The 12,606-nt window shown below is 43.7% G+C and overlaps 1 protein-coding gene across 1 annotated transcript in view; it reads left to right on the forward strand.

Moving 5' to 3' along the window:
* Nucleotides 1-11,615, forward strand: part of SETD2 (SET domain containing 2, histone lysine methyltransferase) — a 59,572-nt gene extending 47,957 nt beyond the window's left edge. Inside the window, exons 16-20 of the mRNA XM_005910747.2 lie at nucleotides 679-818; nucleotides 3,627-3,738; nucleotides 8,551-8,631; nucleotides 10,332-10,433; nucleotides 10,778-11,615. Coding sequence (XP_005910809.2) covers nucleotides 679-818; nucleotides 3,627-3,738; nucleotides 8,551-8,631; nucleotides 10,332-10,433; nucleotides 10,778-10,939 — 597 coding nt within the window. The 3' untranslated portion in view covers nucleotides 10,940-11,615. The remainder of the gene's footprint in view (nucleotides 1-678; nucleotides 819-3,626; nucleotides 3,739-8,550; nucleotides 8,632-10,331; nucleotides 10,434-10,777) is intronic.
* The last annotated feature ends 991 nt before the right edge of the window (nucleotides 11,616-12,606 follow it).

Raw genomic sequence — 12,606 nt, forward strand, 5'->3', positions numbered from 1 at the left:
GCATTAAATTTTTAAAAGCTATTTGTTTAGAAAATAATTTTTAAACTGGAGGAAAAAAAAACCACCAACCTGGTCACCCATTTCTATATTTTTAAAATGTAAATATGAGATTTCAAACATAGAAAATAAATAATGGATAAATGTTAACATTCTATCACATGTGTTTATGTCCTAAGTCCATTCAGCTAATCAGTACCCTGGAGTTGGTTATATGCCATTTAGCATTGGTTTTTTTTAAGATCAAAAAATATTGTTCTAATGAGCTGCTGAATATTTTTAAATATGATGCATTGGATAGTGAACTTGGAGCCTGCTCTAAATTTTCTGATAGATTACTAAAAGCTCTTCATGTGAACCATCTCTGATCATTCCCCAGGTTGTACCCTTCTGTCTTTTTTTTTTAAGAATACATGTAATGTTTTTATTGAAACATACTGCTTAAGGTAACTACTTTTGTCCTTTTCAGCCAAATTAAAAGAAATGTCACCGGGACTTCCCTGGCAGTCCAGCAGTTAAGGCTCCGTGTTTCCAGTGCAGGGGGTGCAGATTTGATCCCTGGTTAGGGAACTAAGATCCTACAAGCCATGTGGTGTAGCTGAAAAGTGAAAGGAAAAAAAAAAAAAAAAAGGAATGTCACTGATCAACTGATCAAGACCTTTTATGTGTCTTTCTTTTTAGCCTGAAATGGTTGTGACAAATAATCTCCTGGATTTACCACCCCCATCTCCTCCCAAACCAAAAACCATTGTCTTACCTCCCAACTGGAAGACAGCCCGAGACCCAGAAGGAAAGATTTACTACTACCATGTGGTCACCAGGTAAGAAAAGCTGCTGGCACCCCCACGTCGGCTTTCAGTTGGTCAAAGAAGCTGCCTCCACGAGGCGGGTTTTATGTTTATAGACTCGTCACTAGCTGTTAACTGTGCTTGAGGGCTGCTGGCTTTCCAGAAACACATCATAAATGTTGGAACATATGTTAGACTTCTGTCCTTTTTTGTTAACATTCTGGTGTTTTTAATATGCAAGACTCTTGAAGAAAATTAAGGAATCTTTTAAAAAAATGGTAATAACTTCATCTAGCGTAGTAGATTTCTCGGGTCACGGGCAGACCTTTTCTGTAAAAAGCCTGAGAATAAGTATTTTAGGCTTTACATGCCTAACAGTCTTTGTCACAACTGTTCAATTCTTCTGTTGTTGCGTAAGCAGCCATAGACAGTACATAAATGAATGGGCGTGTCTTTGTTCTGAGTAAACTTAATTTGGTTCGTGAGTCATAGTTTGACCCCTGCTGTATATAAAAAAACCTGATTTATCTTATTCTTAGAATTTAAAAATATATTTTAGGCAGATAGCTTTATGTGAATATATATGTGTTCTGTATACATTGGTATATAATGTAAGTTGTTGGGGTGTGTGTTTTGTCATCTGCTTTATTTACCAGTCTATTTATAGAACTTCCCTTATCCATTAATATAAAACTACAGTATTTTTAATACTTGCTTATGTGTTGTAGGGGTCAGTTGACTATGCCCAGCCCATGGGCTACTCGTTTTGGCAGATAAAGTTATTTGGAACACACCCATTTATTTAGGAATTATCTACAGCTGCTCTCATCCTCCAGTCACGGTAGACTAGTTGTGAAAGAGATCATTTGGTCCACAAGGTCACAGATCCTTTATAGAAGTTCCCCTAACCCCTGCTCTTCTGTCTGACTATACCAAATTTTATTTAACCTATTCCGATGGATGGATTTTTACTATTTTATATATAGCTCTAAAGCTAGACATTCTTACAGACGCTAATAATTACTGCCTTCTTCAGGCAGGTTCTTAGAGGCAAAATATTTGGTCAAAAGTGATATACATTTTAAATTAACATGTATTGTCAGCTTATCATTTAAAGAAAAAAAAATCATACCAGTTTTGCCTCCCACATAATGTATATACAAAGATACCTTTTTTTTCATGTAGGTTTTTTAACTCATGTAAGAAAGTAGATAAGAAATCTTACTTTCATTTTCAGTTCTTTTATTTTTGAGATGGAAAGTCTTCATTATTGACCATTTTTATCTTTTGTGAATTGCTTTTTTGGGGCATCTACAATTTTCTGTTAGCATCGTTAGATCTCTTAATCCAAGAATATTGCAAGTTCTTGTTGGTAACGTCTTGTGACAGAAGGAAATGAAAAATTTCATACACTCAAGTATTTTCCCTTTCTACTTAGGTCTTCATTACTTCTGTAAAAATATCTTTATAAAACAAGCTCTTGTTATACTGCTGACTGAAAGTGTTGTGACTTTAAAAATCAGTGCCTGCAAATTTTATCAGGACTTTGTTTTTTTCCCAATACCAAAGCAAACTTTACCACTTTTTTCCAGGAAAAAAAAAATTGTATTTCTTATTTATGTCTGCACTTTTCTAGCTTTTCTTCAGCTAGCACCTAAGAGCATAATACCTCCCTCTCTGTTTAATTCCCATAATAAAACCCACAACTCCATGTGGTTCTTTGATTACAATAGAAATCTTGAGCCCTTTTTTTTTAAATTAATTCTGTCGGTTAGAGATACTTTCATAATCATCTACAGAACTGATTTACATCAAATGCTTTTAATGTTGCTGACTAAAAATTGCTGTGGGAGAAAAGCACAAGACTGTAACGACAGGATAGACCTGTCAGGCATGTTGCTAGCTTCTTGGAGGCTTTTGACATTTTAAGTGATTCCCCTTAACAGCATTTCTTGTGACAACTGACTTCTGAATATGAGTTTCCTTAATTCTACTTGTTACTTTACAGATCTAGGTTTTTTAATAAAAACAAAGCCACTTTTGCCTGCTTACCTTCAAAACAACCATAAACATGCAGTGAGGTAATTTCCTGGCAATCCAGTAGTTAGGACTCTAGCCCAGGATCCCAGGGTTCAATCCCTGGTTGGAGAACTAAGATCCCTGCAAGCTTTGCAGTGCAGCCAAAAGAAAAAAGAAAACAACATGCAAAGAGTTAACATGGTTGAACTCTTTCTTTTTCTTTTTTTTGTAGTCAGTTGAGACTATTTTTAGCAGAAGGCACAAGTTTTTAACCTGTTCATCACATCTTTTCCATTTTGTCAATCATCAAACCAGAGGAGCAAAACTATTATTAATAATACAAACAAGAAGACTCCTAAAGCAGGAAAGAGTTTTCTCACATGATCAAGGATTGTGAAGAGGGTGTTGTGATTTATTTTCTTTTCCTCCACGTACATGCTAGGTACAGTTATGATTGATCTCTTCACCTGCAAAAGGGTGGCGTAGGCAGGCGCCTACTGCATGTACTTTCCTTAGCCTTTGTTGAATCCTATTTGTAGGACATTAAGAGCCAGATGAGAGCCAGACAGAATATTTGGTTTTACTGTTGTCTTTGATACTTAGTAAATGTTGCCACAACGTTGGCTATAGAAATACAGTGGCCTAAACAACATGTCTCTGGGATAGAGTTATTGCTGTTGGGAAGAATGTCCCTCTCATGGAGCTGACCTACTCTGTGTTTCATTGCATGTTATATTTTTATGAGTATATGAGCAGAGATACCTATGCCAGAGTCCTCTGTTTTCTGGCCATGACAGCATAGCTGTTCTTACCTTCTTCTAGGCAGACTCAGTGGGATCCTCCTACTTGGGAAAGCCCAGGAGATGATGCCAGCCTTGAGCATGAAGCTGAGATGGACTTGGGAACCCCAACATATGATGAAAATCCCATGAAGGTGAGTGTGGCTTACTTGTTTCCTGGTCATTTGGGAGTCTTTGTCTTGTCATTTTTTAGTACCATTAGCCACGTTATCTTGGAATTCTGTTTTCCTTATTGTCCTGGAGAATTAGGCATGTGAAACATTCTCGGAGGTGGTAGGGGATCCACACAGGGCAGAGTAGGTATGGTAGAACAAAACATAAAACCCTTAATTTCTTTCTATTGCTCCCATTTCGTCATAGTCCCGCTCTGGAGATAAATACTGTTAGTTTTTTAATGCAGGGCTTCTCAACTAGGAGCAGTTTTGCTCCTCAGGAGACTTTTGATAATATTTAGAGACAGTTGTACTTGCTACAGCTGAGGGGATGCTCCAAGCTTCCAGTTGAATTAGGATTAGAGGTCATGTAAAATCAGTGTGACTCTCAGCAATTGAATTAACAACTTTATCCTTTTTCACTTGGAACAGGACTCATTGTCTCCAAGGAGGTGGTGTCTTGAATGAAATCAAAGATAATATATTTGTGTTCTAAGATTTGAATAGTATTTAATTTTGAAAATAAGAGGCACTTAACTAGTTAGGTCCAGAGAAGGAAATGGCAACCCACTCCAGTATTCTTGCCTAGAAAATCCTGTGGCCAGAGGAGCCTGGTGGGCTGCTGTCCATGGGGTTGCACAGAGTCGGACACAAATGAAGTGACTTAGCAGCAGCAGCAGCAACTAGTTAGGTCAGTGGAGAAACATGAGAGAGAAAAGTAGGGAAGGAATTGGAGTGAGAGAGAATTAAAGTGGAAACAAATCCATAGCTCATTTTATTTTTATTCACTTTGAGGGATATGTTTTTCTTTGTTCAGTGTTATAGTTAGCATTCCTTTAGTCTGAAGAATTTCCTGTAATATTTCGAGTATTTCAGGTCTAGTGGTGATGAGTTCTCTTGTTTCTGTTTGTCTGAAAAGGTCCTTATTGTAACTCTTATTTTCTTGGTAGATTTTATTTTTCAGAGTAGTTTTAGGTTGCTATCAGCGTTGAACTGAGAGTATAGAGTTTCCATACATCTCCCGTCACCACACATGCACAGCGTCCTCCACTGTAACAGCCTGCCAGGGTGTGGTGCATTTATCGCAATCGAATCTACATTGGTACATCGTTATTACTCAGTCTGCAGTCTGCCTCCGGGTTCTCGGTACTTCCGTGGGTTGGACAAGCATGTAGAGGCGTGTGTCCCCTGTTAGAGTGCACTGCGTGGTCTCACTGTGTTGAAAGTCCTCTGTGCTCCCCTCTTCATCGTGTCCTCCCTCCCCATCCCCCGTCCCCATCCACCACAACCTCTGAGCTTTTTACTGTTCTCCAGTTTTGCCTTTTATAAGATGTCATATATTTGGACTCTGTAGCCTTTTCAGATTCACTTCATTCACTTAGCAGTATACATTTAAGGTTCTCCAATGCTTTTTCATGGCTTGGTAGCCTGTTTCTTTTTCGCATTGACTAATATCCCTTTATATTAGATGTGCCACATTTTATTTGTCCATTCACCAATTGATGGACATCTGGGTTGTTTTCACTCTTTGACTGTTATGAATAATGGTATATGAACAGTGGTGTACAAGTCTTTGGACATGCATTTTCATTTCTCTTGGGTAGATACCTAGGAGTGGAATTGCTAGGTCGATTAGACAATGTTAATATGTGCGTCTGAGTTCTTAAGCAGCTGCCCAGCTGTTTTCTCGAGTTGCTACGTCACTGTGCATCTGCCAGTAGTGCGTGAAGTTTCCGTGGGAGAGTTCTCATAGAGGCAGGTGCCTGTGCGCTCAGTCGTATCCGACTGCGACCCCGTGGATTGCGGCCCGCCAGGCTCCTCTGTCCATGGGAGTCCCCAGGCAAGAATACTGGAGTGGGTTGCCATTTCCTTCTCCAAGAGGATCTTCCTGACCCAGGGATCAAACCCGCATGTCCTGCACAAGCCTTAGTCTCTGTCATGGGGACCTGATCTGACTGTATGATAACCAGGAACTTATTTGGATCTCACCTTCCTCACCGGTGTCCTGCTGTGTTCACCCAGCATCTCAGAAGGATGCCTGTGGGGCATGTGTTTATTCTGTTCTTTTTTTTTCCCCCCATCTTTAGGGTCTTCATTTCGATTTTAAAGCCCTTGGAAGTGAAGACCATAATATTGTAAATTTTCCTTAATTCATGAGGTATTACACATAGAAGGAAAAATAAATCTGAGTACTAGTCTTCATGAAGTTCAGTCTAAGAAAATAGCCACATCTATAAACTTGAAATACAATGGGATAATTGCTGTAGTTGAAGAATGTACAGAATGCTATAGGAATACAGTGGTTAATGGTCTTAAGAAAATGCACCAGTGATATGTCATAGAAAACATGAGTTGACCTATAGCTAAGCTGAGCAGGAAAGAGAATTCTGGGCAAATAAAGTAGTTTTTGCAAAGTATAAAGTCAGTACAAGACAGAGCATATAGAGAGAGAAAGAGAACAATACAAATAATTGATTATGGTGAGAGTTTGGGTACATATTGGGTAGTGAGCCAGACAAAAATATGGAAAAGTATATCAGATGTTAATGGTCTAAGATCTTGGTGTCCTCCCAGTGTGATTATTGTATGATTAAAAGCCATGGATACTTTTAAAGCAGTGAGTCCGGCAGTCAAGTGTGTCCCCTGAGTGAAACAGGCCCGTTTGAAAAAATGAGGTTGGCAGCAGTGGAACCCAGATTGAGGAGTATTGTAATAGTTTAGGCAAAGTGAGGAACTCAGAATGGAGATGTTGAAGATTCATGCAAAGGCATCTGAGAAGCATCACTTGGGGCTAAGGACACAAGTGGATATGAAAAAGGCCAGGAACAGCCCCTGTTTGTTGAAAGTGCTGTGGAAACAATTTGTTCCTGTATCCCCACTTCCTGCCCTCCTCCCCCGACCCCTCTTTTTGGTATATAGTGCCTGGTCTAGAACCAAAGTTATTTTGCTCTTTTTGTTATCAAAGGTGGCAGGAACTTCAAAACAATATATTGAGTTTTGTATTGTTTTCAAGGATGTTTCTTTCTTAACCGTTGAATTGGCATGTACAGGTTGGTGTGTTGCAGAATTTAGGTTGAATCACATGCAGTGTTTCTGATAGCTCAACTTCTTCTGGACCAGGCTCCTAGACAGAGCTCAGGACATTGTGCTCAGTAATTGGTTTTAAAGCCCTGCAGCCTCACCAAGTCAGAGATTAAATTAGAAATGCACTGGAATTATTTTGCTTTCTGAACACATACCCCATTCAGAGGGAAGCAGGACATGCCTGTTTACACAGTGCCCTCACTGAGAGCCTGGCCTCCTCTATAGGACCCAGAGCCTTGAGGTAGTTGTTATACCTTGAGGGGTTTTCTGTACTTACTGCTGTTGCTACTCATTTCCGAGATCCACAAGAGAATAGCTTAGGGTGTGATGAAATTATCTTGGCTTACTCAGGGTGTAGTTGATCCCTTGCTACGTGAGGTTTTATTGTGGAGCACACCTATACTCTCTACTGCTAGAAAAAAATAACCACAAAATCTCAAAGCAAAACATTTGAAAATTTGCGTTTTGTTTCCTGAAACCAGAGGTTGAATCTGTGTGTTCTTTCTACCCTGGCCTCCCTTTCCTGGTCCCACAGCCACAGAAAGTAGAAAAGGGGAAAATATGCAAAGCATTTATAACAAGTCAGAGAAAGCTGATTTACAGAAGCCAGGGGGTGTGCCACCTTTCTCTGGAGCCAGTCCAGAGCAGAAGGGGTTGAACTGTCCCTTCATCACCAGTACCTTCATACTGAAAAAGAGGAATCAGAACTGGTGATAGGCTGGGACTAGAAAAAACTGTGCTGTAAGCAGCCAGCTAAACCCTGAAGTACCTGTAATGCCAACTGCAGCTCCTGCATCCACCTGAAGCGAGTGGTATTCGAAGGGGGACGCTCATAATCTTTTCCATGGACAAGTACGCTTCTAGGAAGGGGCTTGATGACTGGCAGTGATCTAAAATGTGGGAAAATGGCCTTGCCCAGCGGAGGCTCTGAATGCCAGGGCTGCCATCCCCTTCCCTCTCTGCAGTGCCTGATTGGGGTGGGGGGTGGGGGGCAGGGACTGGCAGCTTCCCCGCTCGCAGTGCTGGAGGGAAGTATTCCTAAGTGTGTCATCATTTCAGCATCTTGAGACTGAGGATCTTCTGTCTTTGAATCTAGTCATCTGGTCAGTGACTTGGATAACTCTCATCTCCTCCGCTTCCCACCCCTAGTACCTTGATACCTCTTCAGTCTTTCCATTCCTGGACTGAGGCTACCAACCTTGAAGGAGCCTCTCCTGCATGCTGAGACTGTCTCCTACAGTCTAGGAGACTAGGATGCGGAGCATGGTATTTGGACCACGATCGGGTGGGCAGCGCATTCTGCCTTTGTCCCAGAGTCCTGGGATGTCAAGAGATGGGAGAGGTGGAGTTGGTGAGCCTGGGGCTAACTTCGCAATGTGGGGTGCTGCATCTCACAACAGGGACCTGAGTGGTCCAAGTCACACAGCACACTCCCTTGCAGAGGTGACCCGGAAACAAAGGGTTACCAGCTATACCCAAGATCTACTTTCTCTTAGGATAGAGAATTAGAACTTGCTTTATAGAAATGAGGCTGGAGCCAGATGGCTGGATTTAGACATGAAGTGAGAGTGGTAACAACAGCTCGGCTGACTCCAGGTTGTGTCCCGTTAGGACCCTATAAATAATACCAAGAGTTGGGTATCCCATCTGGGGACATCACTGACCTGACCTCTCATCCTTGCACCGTGGTGTTTTCTTTACCATTTCTAGACCTCAAAAAAGCCTAAGACAGCAGAAGCAGACACCTCCAGTGAGCTGGCTAAGAAAAGCAAAGAAGTATTCAGAAAAGAGGTAAGGTTGGCTGGGATGTGGGTACTAAGCTTGGAAAACTTAAACTTGAGCCCCATTCCTTCTTGTCCAAAGTAGGCACAGCTGTTTGCAGTACTGGGTGGCCCTGCCTTTGGGTGTTCCCTTGCTTCTGTGACTGGACTGTGTAGTTGTTGTTTGGTGACACGTGGGTATGGTCCTTCGCAGCTGGATAATAAGCACTTTCATGTCCATTGTATCATTTTACCCCCACAACAGCACTCAAGGTAGAAGCACCAGAATTGTCATTTCTCTTCTGCTTGTGGAGGAGCTCTTGAGGTTCAGAGAATACAGGCTCTAGACAGAAGACTTGAACTTGGGCCTTCTGGCTCAGAGTCCTGATCCCCGTGATGGCTCTTTTGGTGGTGATGGAGAAAAAGCAGCTCCTCTATATGCTGTTAGAAGTATATGTTTCCAGTTCTCAGAACACTAACCTTTCCTGCCTCGGGGCATCCAGATTCTAAACTCTAGTCTTCATTCATTGAAGGGGCTCATAGTCCATTGGAGGAAGCAGACCTGCAAAGAAGTGATGGGGCTCGGAGGTCACTACTCAGGGTGTGAGGAAGGGCTCTTGAGTCAGAGGTCGGGATTGACCGGATATGCAATGCAGGCAGAAGGCGGCATCCCTTTCCTGGACTCTGGGGGCTGTGGCTCAGGGTGTGGCGGAGGTGGGGGAAGATGAAGCTGAACAGTATTGTGCTGCTTCATACTGAATTACAGGGAACCACCGCATGATTTTAAGCTGGGAATAGTGAAATCCCCTGTTGTACTCAGGGAAACAGATTGAAGGGAAAGTATGGAAGCAGAAGACCACAGAAAAACTGTTGATCAAAAGCCTTCCTCAAGGATAAACCTTAGTGTTTCACTGTCACCGTGTAAAATGATCGGCAGGCGTTTCAGCTCAGCCAGCTAGCAGCTGTTTATTTAGTGCCAACCTGGTGACACAGCCTTGTCGTTTGAGTGTCTGACAGCTCACTTTCAGGAATGGGTAGACCCTGTTCATGGTGCTCCTTGATGAAGTGACTCACCGCCTCGCTCCCTTTGTCCTCGGGAGTCAAATTTGTGGCTTAGTGCCCCAGATGCTTCCAGAGGTCCTGCGCCTAGATCACTCTTGAGAGCTACGGGCTAGGACAGACACTAGAGACAGCTCAGGAGGACTTGGGAAGTTGTGTAGTGACCGGGGTCTTATCCCAGATTGTCTCCAACCAGTTGCTCTAACATGCGACCATCCATCTGCTTTACACTGATGTGTATAAATCCCATGAAGTGCAACACTTACAGAATCTAAGCAGTCTTCAGTAACAAAACACCTGCATTCCTGGGGTTACTGAGCCTCCTGGCAGCACAGAAAGGCCCTTTCTGCCCTGCCTGCAGGAGCCAGAGAATTTAGCTACAGTCTCTTTATGAGAAGGACAGGAGACTTCTTAGCTGAAACCTGGGGCTACCATGAGGTTCAGTGTGGAGTCCTGCTTTTCTGTCCCTCCATTGCCCAGCCCATCCGAGGGAGCCCTGTCTCTCTTGGGGCTACCCCGATCCTTATCTCTTGTCCCACTGGCATACTAGACTCCTTCTACCCACACCAGCCAGCCCGAGTAAGGGAAAGGGAAGGACGGGCTGGCTCTGCTTGCTGCCTTTCTGCATTTCCTCAGTACAACGTTCTTGCCTTCTTTTCCCCCTGCCTGCAGATGTCCCAGTTTATCGTCCAGTGCCTGAACCCTTACCGGAAACCTGACTGCAAAGTGGGAAGAATTACCACAACCGAAGACTTCAAACACCTAGCTCGCAAGGTATTCTCCCCTGCTTGTGGTCTGACAACGTTCTCGGCACACTAGACCTTCTAAAAAGGTCCCTTTCATCATAAAAGGGTTTCCTTGCCACATGCCCAGGCTGGAGACCCAGGAACATAAGGGGAAGATTTGGGAAGGGAGGCGACCCTCCTGGAGGGTAGTGGTTCTCTAACAGCTGAGCTTCCTGTTTCTGATGACCTCAGCACCAGCCTGCCCCAACCTCCCTGCGTCTAATTCACCTCCTAGTTTCACTGAGAAGGGTCCTGGGGCAGAAGACTGCCTTCCCCCTTGAATCATTTCCACTCTGATTGGTGGCCTGTGGTCTCTTTCTGTGTCCTGGACAGCTGACTCATGGCGTTATGAATAAGGAGCTGAAGTACTGTAAGAACCCCGAGGACCTGGAGTGCAATGAGAATGTGAAACACAAAACCAAGGAGTACATTAAGAAGTACATGCAGAAGTTTGGGGCTGTTTACAAACCCAAAGAGGACACTGAGTTAGAGTGACCTACGGGGCCAGGGTGGGAGGCCCGGCAAGCTGGTAGGAGAGACTGTGGGGAGAAGACATCCTGTGGGCCCTCTCCCCACCCCACCGTCAGGGCTGTGTGCTGCTGGTGACGCAACACCCTGGGGACTTCAAACCTGCGGATTAAACTGAAAGCCACAATACTGAGCTCCATCTACAACACGTGGTCCCTGGTTGTGAGCTGTTGGTAGAGGCCATCAGAGGCCAGGGGTTAGGCCCTTGAGACCTTCCTTCTGAGACCTGCTCAGCCTGACCCCACTCCAACCTGGGTCTCCTCCTTGGCGGTGCTGTCAGCGCACAGGCTTATGCGCATCCCCACCCACAATCCCCGACCCTGACCATCTGTATTATATTTTAATGTATATGTGAATATATTGAAAATAATTTGTTTGTTTTTTTCCTGGGTTTTGTTTTTTGTTTTGCTTTTAAGCCTCTATGTGCTAGGATCACAGAAGACTTTGTAAGGATGGTTTAAGTTCTCCTGCAAGGTTTAATTTGTTATCATGTAAATACTCCAAAGCAGGCTGCCTTGTGGTTTCGGCCAGCCTTGTGCTATGTTGATAAGATTGATTTACTGCTTAAAATCACTTTACTTTATCCAATTTTTACTGAACTTTTTATGTAAAAAATAAAATCAATTAAAGAACTTGGCGTGTTTGTCTATAGTGTTGTGCTGAGAGAGAAAGGAGATGGTGGCCCTAAGTGTGTGAAGTCCAAGGTTAATCCTTGAGATTGGAGTTTATCCCAGGCCTTCCCCACAGGTCCTAGGCATCTTACCACGTGCATTTCCGAGCAAAGGAAGTAGACCTGCCACCTCTCTGGTGCTGGGCTTCTTCACTTAGGTTAACAGGCCACTCAAGAGAAAGGCACTTGTCTTTGCCTTTGTACCTTGTGGCTGGCGAGAAGTGACTTCCCAGCCATGCTCTTCTGATGTCTGGGTTCCCTGACTGCCCACCACGCCCCCTGCCACTGGGCTTGGGTCCTAGAGGGAGTCCCCATCAAAGGGGGACATCACTGAGGTGATAAGAGGACACAGGGCTCAGTGGAGACACACCCACCCTTGATGGACCACTTGCCCGGGCGGGAAGAAGGGCCAGAGCGTTCAGCCTCTTTGTAGAGGCTGATCCCACCTCTTCCTCACTGGGGTGGTTTTGCTCAATGCAGCATGCCCTTGGGGAAGAGGCTGGGGCCTGCCAGATCTTGGGGGCGTGGAGCAGTTGGAACACTCACTGCCTGCTGGGCACTGAGCGCTCTGGTTGGGTTCCTTTGATCCTCTCAACCCGGAGGCACAGGAATTGGCACTTTCTTGGATGAGGAGACTGAGGTTCACGGAGGCTCAGTAACTCTTATCTTTGTATCAAAGGTTGTGGAGAGAGACATACATCTATTTTAAAGGCATACCCATTAAATATGCTATTTAACAAGGTAGCCAGAGTATTTCCCGTGGGGTTACAGCCTTATACCATTAACCCTAACTCAAGCATGTTATATCAGATGGAGGAACCCTGATTTAACCCCCTTAACATTTTAGTGTTATTAAGGAAGATGTTTCAGCTAATGTATTTGAGCACATTAAAAAGAAGTGTTTGGGGTAGGTTTCCCATACAGAGGTGCAGCCATATGCACTGCAGCCAAGCCCAACTCATGC

This window comes from Bos mutus, chromosome 22 (assembly GCF_027580195.1).
Source record: "Bos mutus isolate GX-2022 chromosome 22, NWIPB_WYAK_1.1, whole genome shotgun sequence".
In the NCBI taxonomy this organism is placed as follows: Eukaryota; Metazoa; Chordata; class Mammalia; order Artiodactyla; family Bovidae; genus Bos; species Bos mutus.